Source organism: Mesoplodon bidens (assembly GCF_964165515.1).
Source record: "Mesoplodon bidens genome assembly, chromosome: 5".
Lineage (NCBI taxonomy): Eukaryota > Metazoa > Chordata > Mammalia > Artiodactyla > Ziphiidae > Mesoplodon > Mesoplodon bidens.
Window position 1 is genome coordinate 136,132,967 of NC_138161.1, and position 14,786 is coordinate 136,147,752.

At 38.6% G+C, this 14,786-nt stretch overlaps 1 protein-coding gene across 1 annotated transcript in view; it reads left to right on the forward strand.

Moving 5' to 3' along the window:
- The first annotated feature begins 3,199 nt into the window (after positions 1-3,199).
- The window catches only part of SLC9A9 (solute carrier family 9 member A9), a 558,573-nt gene continuing 546,986 nt past the window's right edge, over positions 3,200-14,786 (forward strand). Inside the window, exon 1 of the mRNA XM_081234688.1 lies at positions 3,200-3,529. Within this exon, the coding sequence (XP_081090814.1) occupies positions 3,355-3,529 (175 nt within the window). The 5' untranslated portion in view covers positions 3,200-3,354. The remainder of the gene's footprint in view (positions 3,530-14,786) is intronic.

Consider the following 14,786-nt stretch of genomic DNA (forward strand, 5'->3'; position numbering starts at 1 on the left):
GAAATGGGATTTTCCTCTAACCCAGGGCCTGAATTGACTTAAGTATTTTCCGTGAAGCCCGATGGTTGAGAGAGAACTAAGGCTGGTCAGAGTGGGGCTCTAGGGAACAGGGAAGAGGAACTCTCAGCATCTCTCCTCACCCCAGGAAAGTTTCCCTTCTCGATCCTCTGAGCCCACAATCACCACTGTCCTCTCCAAGAGCAAGGAACTCTCAAATGATTGGCTAGATTATGAAACACAGTCTATGGGTTGTAACTGGTCACATTCACTAAGGGTGGGGTTATTATGCTACACCAAGTTATTTGGCTTGGAAGTCTCTTCTCTTCAAGTTTTTCCTTCCATGAGACTAGATGGGCAAGCTGAGACAGGGGAATTTCACTGCATAAGCTCGGCCATCCTGTTTTTCTCTTTACTTCCTTCCTCTTACTGGCATGTTGCATCTTTCAGCAAGAACCTTTGACTCAGTGGCCAAAAGGTGTTAAGATCTGAATTAAGGGACAATCAAGAATTCTTCTTTGGGAGTATTTAAGTTTTGTATTTAAGTTTTGAGATCCCAACTTCGTCAGAGAACTAGTACTAAGGTTTATGTCACCAGCTAATAAAATACTGCCTTAATTTTTAATTGATATTCTTCTTTTTGTGAATATCTCCCTCAGGAATCTCATAAAGAGTAGTCATTTTTGATAGTACAGGATTTGTAAATTTGGGGAACCTTGGCTATTAGGGTGACCAGTTGTGCTGGTTTGCCTGTGACTGAGAAGTTTCTGGGATACAGGACTTTCAGTCCTAAAACCACGAAAGTCTCTAACAAGGCAAGGTGAATTGATCACCCCAGCTAAAATGCCATCTTAACGCCACTAAACCCTGTGTGTGAATTTAACCCCTACTGGCTGTGCAACCTTGGATATATTACCAACCCTCTCTGAGCCTTAAGTGCCTCACATGTAGGGTTTTTATGATTATTACATTAAATTAAATTTCCCAGCATATTTCCTGGTTCATAGTAGATACCAAAGTAATACGTGCTTCTACTTAGTTTTCTTATTTTTCTTGGTACATAAGAATATTAAATGATAGTCTGAGAAGAAAACACAAGATAGGAGGAATTGAAATACTTTTCTGAATGGAAGAATTGGAAAAATTTCCTAAACCCCCTTTTCTTTTCAGCTTCCCATCCTAACATTAAACAGTATCAGGATCGGACAATGGAATGGTGAATGTATTCCATTCCTGGAGTGAACAAGGGGCCACATGTTCAAATGACTGTAGGGGTCATGCAGGGAACATAAATGAGTGAAATAGAATGAATGGGACTTGTGGCAAACAGGAAACCCCTCAGCCTTAACAGGTTGTGGCCACATGGGAAGGAGGGTCCAATGTGCCAGATCTTACCAGTTTTTTTCTAGAGAAACCATGTGTCTGATATTTTTATGTGAAATATACCTTTTTTCATATGTTGACATCAAGTTTAGGATTTTTAAAAACAGTGTATTAGCCAATCAAAACATTCCATAGGCCTTTAATCCTCTCACTGAGTTGCTTCTTTGGGTAAGAGAGTGAAATTGGATGTTGTAATAAGACAACTGAAGAAAGTTTATTCTGGCCAGATGGAATAATCATCATTATTAAAAGGAAACCAAAGTAATTAAATGATGACTGAAAAGAAGAAAAAAAGATAGGAAATTGCCACGTTTTGAAGTTGGGTTATCTTGTAAATCTAACAACTCAAGACTAAACCTGTGGGGTTGCAAAATTGTAAAGGTAGAACCTGCTAGCAAAGCTTCATGAAATGCTTGCAAGCATTATCTGACAGATTTCAAAACAGTTTGAATATTAGTCATCACGGATATGTCTGCCAAAAAGGGTAGTGTGTTAAAAGAACATCTGCAACCCACATAAATACCCCCTGCTGAGTTAAACTCAGGAAATCAGCTTCAAAAGTTGAGAAGGCAAAGAAGCTGAAACAGCAGAGTTTTATATTAAGTGGTTGATAGACTTTCTCTGTGGGTAAAACCGTTATTGAGGAGCTAGTTTAGCCCCCAATATATTGTGTGTTTGACCTCTAGCTTTTGGTGACAAGATATTCTGAGGCTCTATTTGGACTCATCTTACTCAGTGAATCACTTACACCATATAAATTGAATACTAATTCCATCAAGTATGAGGATACTACATGATTATTACAACCCCTGAGTTATAATAATATCATGAAATGATGAAGAACCTCACTTAACCCTGTATCTAATTGTATCATAAGACCAATAAGGCAAACGAATCATAACAATTACTAAGAAAACAGCAGAGCCTATGGTAGTGTTATCTTGATCTTTTTCAAAAAGCATAAGAATCTTAATTCAAACAGAACTAACCTGCCAAATGCAAGATGGTCTGAAGAATCATCACTTTCTGTGCCCTGGAATTCTGGAAACTTCATTGTTGGTGGCAGACTATTCCTCAGTGAACCACATAGGACAGAGGAGGTTTGTGATCCGTGGCAGATTCTGTGGGTCCTGAATGTCTGGACCAGGAGCTTTACAAAGAGAAATCCACAAATGTTGCATTACTGGGAATGGCTGTATGGTTTTTTCCTTCAAAGACACGTGTTTAGTTTCTTTTCTTTTTTGACTCAAAATATAAAAACAGCACACAGCTGTAGAGATAGGACAAAATTCTTTTTGTCTTGTGCTTTCATTTATTCTTGTTAAAAGAAAAGCAATTGATTCAGAGTTTAAATACTGCTCTTGTGACTACCAGTTATATAAAACCAGAGAGAGAGACAGTCATATACAAAATTATTTCTTGCTTCTAAACTTAAAAAAAAATCCTTGTGAAATCATTTTCAGTCTGTCCCCATCACATTGCTAGGCTTTGGTTGGAAAGGAAAAATCTCGAATGTGAGTGAGGTTATGATTCAGGAATTGGCTTTTTGAATTTAGAAAATGTTGGTGATGTAAGGTGATCTGCTTTATTATTAATCTACAATTCACCTGTTATGCAGCTTAAGAAGACTTGTTCTAAATGATAAGATCATGACTCAAGATCTCAGAATGACTGATAGCAGGTTTGTCCGATATGAAAGTTAATTTCATGGAATGAATCATTTAAAGACAGTAAGAGTCGATGATGAAACCACACGCTGGAGTTTGAAAAGAGACGAGGCTGCTTTAAGAGAGAAACAGGAAGTTGTAACTAGAAGCCATCTGAATACTAAGCCAAGGCAGAATGCTCATGAAGTAGCAACTTAAGTGGCAGTGTTATCCTGAAATCCTCAGGCAGCCAGACCGTCTTAGGCGAACCTTGATAAAACAGTCCTTATCCAGGTTTTTATCTAAGGAATCCCGAGTAGACTGGAGAATGGAGAGACAGCAAAGGTTCATGTCAGAGAGGGACGAGTATCAGTTTCAACATCAGGGAGCGGTGGAGCTGCTTGTCTTTAATTTTTTACTCATCCTTACCATTTTGACAATCTGGTTATTTAAAAATCATCGATTTCGCTTCTTGCATGAAACCGGAGGAGCGATGGTGTACGGTGAGTGCAGAAACTGTAGGATTGATGTGAAACTTGTTGCTTGGGCGTAATTAGAGACTTGTGCTCAGATGGCAAAGTACCGAAACTGGAGAAAACATGCTGATTGAAATGTCATTAGCTTGATGAAAGGTGCTGCAGCATAATGAATGCTCATCTCTATCCAGATGAGCTGCCAAAATTTGCCTTGTCACAAGAGTAAATGTCACAGTCATGTTCTCACGCGGCACATAATGCGAGTCTGTTGACAGATGCAGGTCCATTGTCATGTGGGGAGACAAACAGGGCTAGCTGTTTGTTTTTGTAATGATAGATATTGGGAAGTCACAGAGAGCAGGCTTCTTTCACTGGAGGGGTTGATGAGCTTTATAAAGTTCTAGAAATAACATCACTTAAACATGTATTGAGTAAATCCTCTTACATCAACTAGTTTCAAGAAGAAAACTTGCAGAAACGTATGTATTCCACCCCTACTATTGGAGTAATTTTGTTCAAATCTATTTTAATTATATGAGCATGTTTTATTTTCTATAGTACACAAGTTTCTTTATGCAGTGCTCTTCATTTCTTAGCCTGATTTCATAATTTCTAGTTTATAGTTATTATTAGTATGATTTACTATCTATCTTCTTTTTTGGAGGGAGGGACAAGGTGTGGAAAAGAATTTAACCTTTTAAACTCCCAAGGTATTGCTCTTTCTGTGCAACTTACCATGTCATTCCTTTCAGAAAGCTTAATAAAATATGACAGAGATTATCCAGTATGTACTCTCATCTTTTAAAGTAAAGTGTAAGACACTGGTGGTTTTAAAACTGATCTGATTTATGAAATAGTTTGCTTTACCACTCTTAGCCAGATAATGGATGGGAACTTTGAACACAATGGAAACAGCTGAGGCATTGTTATAAGTCATAGTAAAGAATATACTTTTATATTTCACTTCCCTTAATTTGGAAGTCCTAAAGCCTTTTATACCCCCGAGGTTCAGGGAACAGGATCAGTGCACATTTTTTATGCTAACCATATGATGTCCTGATGATAAGAATGTACAGTCATGATTTGAGACCATAAGAAATCGGATGCCTTAACTGGATCCCACTGTGAGATACTTGAGCTAGAAGGCAGAAGTTTTAGGCTAAGCAGTGTAATTTCTTTCAGGAGACTGATGTGCTGATCCATTCAGAGCACAGTTAAGTTCCTTTCCATTGAGGGACTTAAAAAACATAACAGAACTCTCATTTGAGGGGAAAAACTTACGATCAGGTTAAAGAGAAATAGTCAGAGAGAAGGGAAGTGACACCACCAGATGGAAAGCCCGCGGCGCCAGTCACTGCCCTTCTCCGCCATCAGTGGACCAGGCTTTCTACTGACTCTTCTAATAAATAATCAAAGAGGATATAGGATGTAATCTGAGAAGCCAGAAACAATGTAATTCTTGGCATTAAATTAAAGGGCTATATATAGTTTAGCAAAACCACACTGGTTTTAAAATTATAAACTTTTATTAGAGGGGAAGATTTCTTCACAGCCCTGAATTTGATTGAACTATGACTCATTTACCAATTTCAGCTTATCTATGATGGAGATACTATTTTGTAAAACTTTTGATTAAATTTTGGTGACCTATTAAAATTCAGACACACTTTGTACTCACAACACATAAATGTAACTTTTACTTTTTAACATGAAAATTCCCAGATTAACTTTAATCCTTAAAAACTGCATGAAATACTTTTAAGTTGTGGTTGAAGTCATAAAATATTAGCACATTTACTGTATAGCACAGGGAACTATATTCAATATCTTGTAATAAACTATACTGGAAAAGAATTTTTAAAAGATTCGGTAATATATATACATATATATATATGTGTGTGTGTATGTGTATGTGTATATATATATATATATATGTAAAACCGAATCACTTTGCTGTACACCTGAAACTAATGCAATATTGTAAATCGACTATACTTCAATAAAGAAGAAAAAAATTAACACATTGAGCAATAGTTGAGATAGCGTTTCTCTAAATTGCTATTCTTAAGGCAGTTTAAGCTTAAGGTTTGTGTGGGATTAAGCTGAGCTATCGGATTTCTGTCCTTCTTTTATAAATTTTTTATATGGGAGTTATTGAAAGCAAGTTCTGAAACACTGCAATGTATAAGGATTATAAAAATTATGGAGACATCTATATATATGTATAACTATCCCATTACTAGAATTTTTAGTATCCTTGAGTTATCTTGAACTGTATAAATCAGTGAAAAGACTTTTATTTTAGTGTTGTTTAGTTTTTTTATTGGCATAGGATTATAATTGTTGGAATTTAAGGAGATCTTAAAGGTTATTTTCTCTAGCCACCTCATTATACAGAGGAAGAAACTAAATCTCAAAGAAGTGAACTTCCCCCAAACTGAATAGCTACTCATGGCGGCGTCCATGTGATTTTACTCATCCACATGTCTAATAAGGTTCATGTTCATCTCAAAAGAGTTCTCACTGATAATCTCTGAAAATAGTCCATATGGATAGCACTGGTGACATCTCATATTTCTTCTTCAGGGATGATCTAAATGTTATGTCTAAAATATTTATTAGGGACTTTCTGTCAGTGATGTAATAAAATCATCTGAAACTACAACAGAGAAATAAGATGGGACATTCAGATAAACCTTTTTTGTTGTTTTATTGGAGTATAGTAGCTTTACAATGTTGTGTTAGTTTCTGCTCTACAACGAAGTGAATCAGCTATATGTATACCTGTATCCCCTCCCTCTTGGACCTCCCTCCCACCCACCCCCCCAACCCACTCATCTAGGTCACCACAGAGCACCAAACTGAGCTCCCTGCGCTATACAGCAGGTTCCCACTAGCATGGTAAGGGGAAGGGAAATGCCAAGTGAATGAATCTCCCAGTAGCTGTAACTGAATTTGAAATTCATATACTGGGAAGGAGTCAGAGATTGTAGGTCCAACATCCTCATCTCACAGGTAAGAAAATGAAGACTTAGAGATATGAAGGTCATGTAATTAGCCAGCAAGCTGGGCTATCTATGTATCTCTATTAAGAGATGCTGAAGATATTTTAAAATAAATAAATTCCTTCAATGATTGTCATAGAGAGAAGATGTATCTGTGAGATCCAGATGCATCCTCATATTGTTTATGCTTTCAAGATTAGTCAGATAGATTCTATTTTCCAGAAAGTCCAAAAGAATGAAATTTCAGAGTAAGACCAAACAAACCCCTTCATCGCCAGAGGATGGAAGCCATGGCTCTTGCGAGAGTTCTGCCAGGGGCCTGGTGATAATCAATGGGGAAGAAAAGAAACAAAACTATGGTTCACGTTGAACTTTTAAAACTTTTTTTTATCTTAAAGGAGATGAACACTTGAAAGTAAACTGTGCTTCAGTCAGCTCCATCTTACAGACAGATATGCTTGTAATGAAACATCTTCTAAAATTGCTTGGTCCTGTACCTGACGCTTATCAATGAATTTGACTAATAGTTCCCCTACTAGACTGACTACTGCTCTTACTCTCGTCAACTATTTGTATAACGTTTCATTTTCCTCTGCATCAAGAACCATAAATATTTTTCTAAGGCCCTGGATTTCCTGTTTCAGCCCAGCCAGCCTTTTGCCTTTCTGTCACTATTCTGCCAATATGTGTCAGTTATCCTTTAGAAGACACACTAGATGTTGATGCATTTTATCTTTATATGGGGAAATCCAATTTAAAAAATTTAGGGAGGAGTGTCTTAGGAAATGAGCAATTAAATAAAATTGAGGAGAAAAGTGACCAAACAGAACATTTAACTGCTCTTTTATAGTTATTGTTAGGAACCATTTCCACGTTGTTAACCTTATATTATATGAAGTGTTGTAGAGGCCAAGAAAAATCATGGGTGGTGTTTGATTTGACTCTGGAGTTCATTGGAGATAATTCTGATACTCCAGATACAAATAATCTATCTTTCTTGGTATCAAGTGTCCTAGGATGCTTTTAAAAATTAGTGGCAGCATTTTAACAATATTTTTGCTTCACCAGGAACAGTGGTTGGTAATTGTGTCTCATGACATTCTACAGCTCTCATTATTTCAAAATCAAAGGATTAGAATCCATAACTGGCTTAAAGTATAAGCCACGATGATATTCATTTATATTGGACTGAAAGCTTAAGAGACTATTAATGGTCAAAATATTGACTGGCAGCAGATGGTGCACTTAGCGCTGCTCACTTAGGGCCCTGTATCCATTGCTCGTTGTTCGTAAAAGAAAAATTGCTCCTTGTTCCCTGATAGCATTAACAATTCCATTACACATCACTGGGGGCTCCCTTACTTTGTAGGACATTCATAATGCCATGCATTTGAGGGTTGGGATCTGAGTTTAGGGACAGACCAATTTAAATCTCTTAGAATTCTACCTTTGATTTCACAGCCTTATAATATAAAGGACAGTCTCCAAATACAAGGGGAAATCTTGCTCACTGTTCAGTGGGCTGAAGGGAAATTTTAAGCCACAAAGTTTAGATTTTGAATTCATTAAACTATATTCTATTAACCTATTAGACTATGTCTGATCCTCTAAGAATATATTTAGCAGTTTAATAAGGCCAATTGAGTTCACTCAACAGCCTGTTTTTCAAGATTTAAAGAAAACATAGTTACATAGTCAAGCACTAAGGTTTTAAAAGCTATTTTTCTTAAAAAAAATCATAAGGCATTAATTTTATCCTAGCACTGCTTGGAGATTCCTCAGGATAAAATAGGCTTGATGGACATGGTGTGGCTCTCCCCTACTGATCTGCTTCAGTCCAGCCCTGCCTCCTTGACTGCCAGGCCCATAGGAGATGTTGACTGCCACTTCACACCCTTCTCCCTGCCTGGAAGGCCCTCCTGAGGCTTTTACTTATTCAAATGTAGCATGCTTTATAGAGAAAGCATTGGATGCTCTCTTGGGGATCTGGGTTTTTAAATCCTTATGATTTTCTCTTTTTTTCAGTAGCTAGATGCATTACTTTGGGCAAGCGATTTAATCTCTAGCCCTAGTTTTCTTATCTATAAAATGAGGAAAAAATGAAATAGATTTCACTAACCTTCCTTCCAGCTTCAAAAGTCCTTCAAAATTCAGGCCAAGACTGACATTAGCCATCAGGCAACTCTCAGCCACTCCAACTCAGACCAATAGCTTTTTTCCCCTACCAGCCTGTAATGACATCCGAGTCTTTCTCCCAGATGGGATTTTAATTAGTGTTATTTTACCATTCTTACTTCTTCCAGTCCTGCTCTGATTTTATATGGAATGCTCAGTAAATCCTGTTGAATTCATGTTAGAAAGGCAAAGAGAGAAAGTTATACCATCAGAACAGTGAGGTCTGGCTGTGGATTTGGGGATCTGTGGATGCATATCATATGAAAACCAGAGTGGCTCTAGTTTAATTTGAAGGGATCTGCAGGAAAGGTAATTAGTGTTAAGAGCCTTGTAAAACTTGCTTTCCCTCTTAGGGGAAAAAAAAGGTTGGTTTTAAGAAGCTTTGGAGATCAGGGCAAGGTTTTCCATGCTGTAAAGTGTTAGCCAAAGAAAGTTTGAAAAAGTGGAAAAAATCAAAGATGTATTGCTCTGTGTAGGTTTTTAAAATTTGATTTTAAGAAAGTAACTTCCTATATATCCTGCTGTGCTTCTGAATTACTAAGGAGCTACAGAGGAAGCCCGTAGAGCAAACTACTGTGTTGCCTCAAAGGATCCCATCTCAGACTCTAAAGGCTAATGAGTGTGCACATCAAGAAAATGAATTTTTGATTTAAACTGTTTATGGAGATATTATATATAGTCTAAATGGTTAGGCAAGTGGTAACATGATAAACTAATATTTGCTAAACATTTATTATGTCAAAATAACATATAATAAAAATAACAATATAACAAGTAACAATAATAAAAATAGCTAACACAAATAGCATTTACAGTATGAATTATGCTGTCATAAGTACTTTACATATATTAACTCATTTAATCCTCACAACAACCATTTTTTATGTGGGGAAACTGAGACACCAAAAATTTAGTAACCTGCTTAAGGTCACACATGTACTAGATATCTAAGCTGGGACTCATACCTTGGCAGTTTGTCTCCATAAGGCCACTGGGTATCACAAACATGGGTGTGTTTGTGTGTGCATGTGTGTGTTGCATGGGGGAGGTATTGTCACTTTTATGTTACAGATGATGAAACCAACACTCAGAGACATAAAGTGACTTGCTGGTAACCACCAGGGCTGAACTTCAAACCCACGATCATAAAACCCATACTTTCACCTGTATCACACATTTAGCCCTAGAAGTGTTGCTGTTACTTAATAAATGTCTATTTTGTGCCAGGTGATAGTACTTTAGAAAGTTTATAAAAGAAAGACAGAGATTGAAAGATCTAACTACATACTAACCCTCATGGCTATTCATCACCATATCCATGCAGAATAGGTCTGAGGCTCTTCAGTTTGTATATAAGGAAACAGAAACTCAAAAAATTTACAACTATGGCCAAGGCTGCCCACAATAATTGGGAGAAATACCATTTTTGGAAGCTAGTGCTCTCAAATTCTGGCCACAGTTGTCCTCTCATCAAAGTCTGCTGTTGGTATTTAACTCTCCCAGGAAGTTAGGAGTGAGGAGAGGTTGGGAAAGGGAGGTGGGTCGTTAAGTTTTCTTTTTACCTTGAGGCCTCAGAAACATTATACTGTCCATAGCAAAAAGCCCAGCATGGGAAAGGCAGTGGGAGCAATATTGTGAAAGCACATCCATGCCAAGCAGCTGGGTTGAAATGTCCCAGTGAGAGTGATGAGGCTGACCCGGAAACTACCTGCCCCAGCATCAGGGAAGGTGGTGTTGCAAGTCCACAGTGATTCTGGTTTTAAATGCCTGTGGTTGTCAGAATGGGTGGGGAGGGAACTGCAAATGCCTTATTCCTGTGGAGTGTGCAAAACTAGGCTTTCATCTAATCTGAGTTTAATGGAATTAAATTTTTGGAAGAGACTGAAGATAAAATTAATTATTCCTCTGGGCTCTCCAAGCTTGATGAAACCTGTGTGCATGAACCTGAGGTGACATGGCTTTTGATGGAGTTCTATGACTGTGATGGCAGTCGTATTGGTAGAAACTGCTGTCTTACAAGACAGTGCTTCTCACAGTAGGGTTCCAGAAGCAGCAGCAGCAGCATCACCTGAAAACTTGTTAGAAATGTATATATGTGGCCCCCAACCCAGCCTTGTTAAGTCAAAAACTTGGAGTCCAGCAGAGCAGTGGTTTAATGAAACTTCCAGAGGTTTCTGATGCACTAAAGTCTGAGAACTACTCCACTAGGAAAATGAAACATGCAGTTTTTCTGGTTTTGTCTCCTTTTCTCCTATCTTTTTTCTTTCTCACTTCATTACCCTGCTGTGATGAAGAGAGAGTTTGGGAGACAATCTCCATGTATTGGAGAGTCCCTTCCTCTTTCACTATCTAGAATACTTTGTGATGTTTCCACCTCTGGTTTGAGAAAAAATAGACTGTTCTGTGTAAACATTATAAAAGAAATCATTTTGTTTTAGTCAATATTTATCTAGTTACATATCTCTATATTTCTTTTGTAAACTTCCTAAGATGATTTCAAGGAAGGGTATTAGCTACATATAAGCTGTGGCTGAGATAGTTTCTAGAGAAAAGTTACCTATAGTGCTATGTTAGGAATCCCGGAGTGCTGTGAAATGTGTGTGTTTGTGTGTGTTGTATGCACGAGTGTGTGCATGTGTGTGTTGTCTGGTATGCACCAAGGATGGATGTGCACATCGGGCAGCCTACCATGGTGGAAGATCTCATGGTTGGGACTCTGTCATTTCGCATATGACTCTAACCTGTGAGAAGATAGAACTTTGAATGGATGAAGCATCCCAAGGTGGAACAGCTTCATGGACCACTTTCCACCTTGGAATATCATGGGATACTCTTGCGGGCAGATGCCCCAGACAGACCTGTTCTGAAATCGTTATGGGATGCTTTTCTTCAGCAAAGCAAGTTGATAGTGAGCCAGCACAAAGCAATAAATTATGTCCCTTTTAGCAACACCCACACCTTCCTTTAGTCCTTTGAATTTAGAAGGTTGGTGGGAGAGCAGAGAGGGAACAAAAGCCCTAAATAGCCAGAAGGCATTGTATATTTTTATTTTTGGTTCTATCCCTGACTAATCTCAGTGTAAAACTAAACTGCTAAAGGAAAATGTTAGGGAATGCATTTAGCATGTGAAACTCAATCCCATACCATCCCTCTAAATCAGTGTTCTGACAAAGGCTTTGATAAGATGGTAGAGGTGGATAAATATCAAACAGTTAAAAATTGTAGTGATAACACGTAATATCTAATATTTGTGAATGCTATCTTACAGTTAAATGGTGTCCACTGACTTGGCTTCCTTCGAATATTTATCACACCCTTTCCTTCTTCATTTCCACATTTGGATCCCTAGTTCATATTTTTTTAATCTGAGTGACTGAAATAACATCTTAGATTCCCTGCCTTAAAGAGTCTCCCACTATAAAAAGTCTTAAGAGTGGTGAAGAACACTCTTCCTTGGCTTTATTTTATTCCTGTCATCTTGAAATTCCTCTACTCAAATTCCTTTGCTAAATTCTTTTTCATATAAGTAGACACTATTTCTGATGTTGACTTCCTCTCCATGTTCCCACTGTATCTCAGTTCTCTTTTCTCTCTTCGGATAATTTTCTCCAAATGCTCTTTCCTCTGCCCCGAAACAGAACAAATCTGCCTCTTCAAAAGGAGCTCACTCGGTTCTTCCTCAGGATCTTCTTGGCAACCATCTCTCCCTCTTGAACACCCTCTTTTTCTCAGCTGCACTGGGGTCCTTGATCTCAGGTGCCCTAGTGGGCCACCCAAACTGCTCGATGTTCCCGATTAGCACCCCACTTATTGATTTCCATGTGCTTCTCCCTATAAAGTCCACGCCCTCTTCTCTCTCTTGCAAATCCTGTGCATCCTTAAGAAGCTCCTCTGCGAAGCCTTCCTTAATACTGTAGGGGTTGGAGTTAGTCGATCTCTCCTTTGGGGTTCTTTGGGACTTTGTACATTCACTTGTTAAAAAAAAAACTGTATCTGTTAGGATGTGTTCAACTGCTAGTCACAGGAACCCTAACTCAAACAGACTTAAGCAATATGGCAATTTATTATCTCCCATAACTAGAAGTCTAGAGAAGCGTAGTCTTCAGGGCTGGCTGATTCAGCAACTGCTGTTGTTTAAAAGGACGCAGGGGTTTTTTTTCCTTTTCTCCGCTCTGCCATTCCCAGTGCTGACTTCAATGCCAGGCTGGGCGCGAGGTGGGCATGGCAGTTCCTGGTGTCCTGACCAGGCACAATAATAGCCTGAGGAAGAAGAGAGCTCATCTCTCCTCTGCCCCTCTCTTAGGATGTCAAAACTTTTCTAAGAAGCCTCCTAGCAAGCTTCTCTTCACATTTTATTGACAGGAATAGAGTTACATGCCTTCTAGCACCAATTAGCAGCAAGGGGAATAGAAACACCCTTGGAACTGAGAGAGAGGTCAACTTACCCTGAGCACATGTGGGGAGGGATCGTTAGCCAAAGAAATCAGGGTTTTGTTGGGAAAAAGAGGGGATAGATGCTGAGTTGCCAATCAGCAGTGTCTGATACCCTTATTAAGTTGAAATATCATATTACGTAGTTTAAGGATTTATCTTGTTTTTTCAGTAAGAGACAATACCTCATTTATTTAGATTATTCTTGGTAGCCACTCTGTGCATAGAGAGTGAAAGAACTACAAAACTCAGTTCTTCAATCTTCATGTATTAACTACATTTTCTTGAGGCTCCTAAATTCTCTCCAGTGTCACGTGGCACTTAAGTATACCTGTGTGACAGTCTGATTAGATGCATGTGTACAGTTGGGCTTGTTGCTTTGTGTGACTCCTACAGGAAGAGAATCTGAAAGGAGCCCACTGGAGTGTGCCATGCAGTGTGGCAGTGTGTGTGATAGTGTGTGAACACAATCATTGGTCTGAACATAGCCAAAGAGGTTTCAACATGTGGTGTTTTAAAAACCATCCTGTTATCCATTTCATTATATATAAATATGATCATTATCTATAAAAGTAAATCCCCATCTATATTCCTCTGAGAAAATTCTCTTTAGGATAACATTTCAGCATCATGTAGAATGACTAAATAAGATGCAGAGGAACTGGTTATGAAATGCAGGCTTAATATAAGAAGACACTTAGGACACCCTTGTACCTTATTCTTACTGGAAATCAGGATCACAGGATTGGGCAGAAGGAAGAGGCTTGGTAGGATTAAAATATTTTAATATTTTATGATCGGGGCCATATTTTATTCATTTTTATAATTCCCACAAGTCCTAGAGCAAAGCCTTCCATGTCTGTAGCATGAAAGCAGAAGGAAGGAGGGAGTGGGGTTTTCTCATATTTTCAGTGTGGAGACTGGAGAGCCAGTCCAGAAAGAGGAGGCTCATATTTCTAAATGTCTCGCATTTTGAGTGCTCGTGAGGCTCTTTCCTCCTTCCTTCCTCCGTCCCTCCTTTCCTCTCCCACAGACATCACCATGTCAACTGTATGTCAGGCATCTGCTCTGAGAGTTATATTGCAAGCTCTGTAAGGACAGGAACATCACAACATTTGGTGTGATGCTCCTTACATGTGGCATTTTAAAATGTCGGTCACTGACTAACTACATAAACTCAGAGGATCCTTTTCTTCTTGAATCCAAGGGAGTTTGTGGACTTGGAGAAAGTTGGGTTATAACAGCCTAAAGTGTTTGGATTTTCTAGAGAAAAAAAAGAGATGAAGAATAGCACAGCTTCTGCCCTAAACAGTCTCATTATCCAGTGGGGGTGACAAAGCCAAAGTCTACAGAGCAATGCTGAACAGTATATATCTTTGTATAAAATGGAGCCAAAAAGGGTGTGGTGCAAACTGTAAGTACTCAAAGATTAGGGAGCTTAGTGAGTACAGGCTGCATCAGAGCACAGGTCCCCCAGTTGGGACTTGAGATGGACTTTGTAGGATTGTGAGGACCTTAGGGATGAGGTCTGTTGTCCAAGATCTATCTTGGGGGTTTGTGTGCTTCTGGGGCAAGGTCAGCATTCACTAGAAAGCAAGTTCCCACTGCTGTCACCCTAGTTGCCCAGATGCTCAAATTTGTAGACCCAGGGGATGCATCTGGACTAGAGTTTC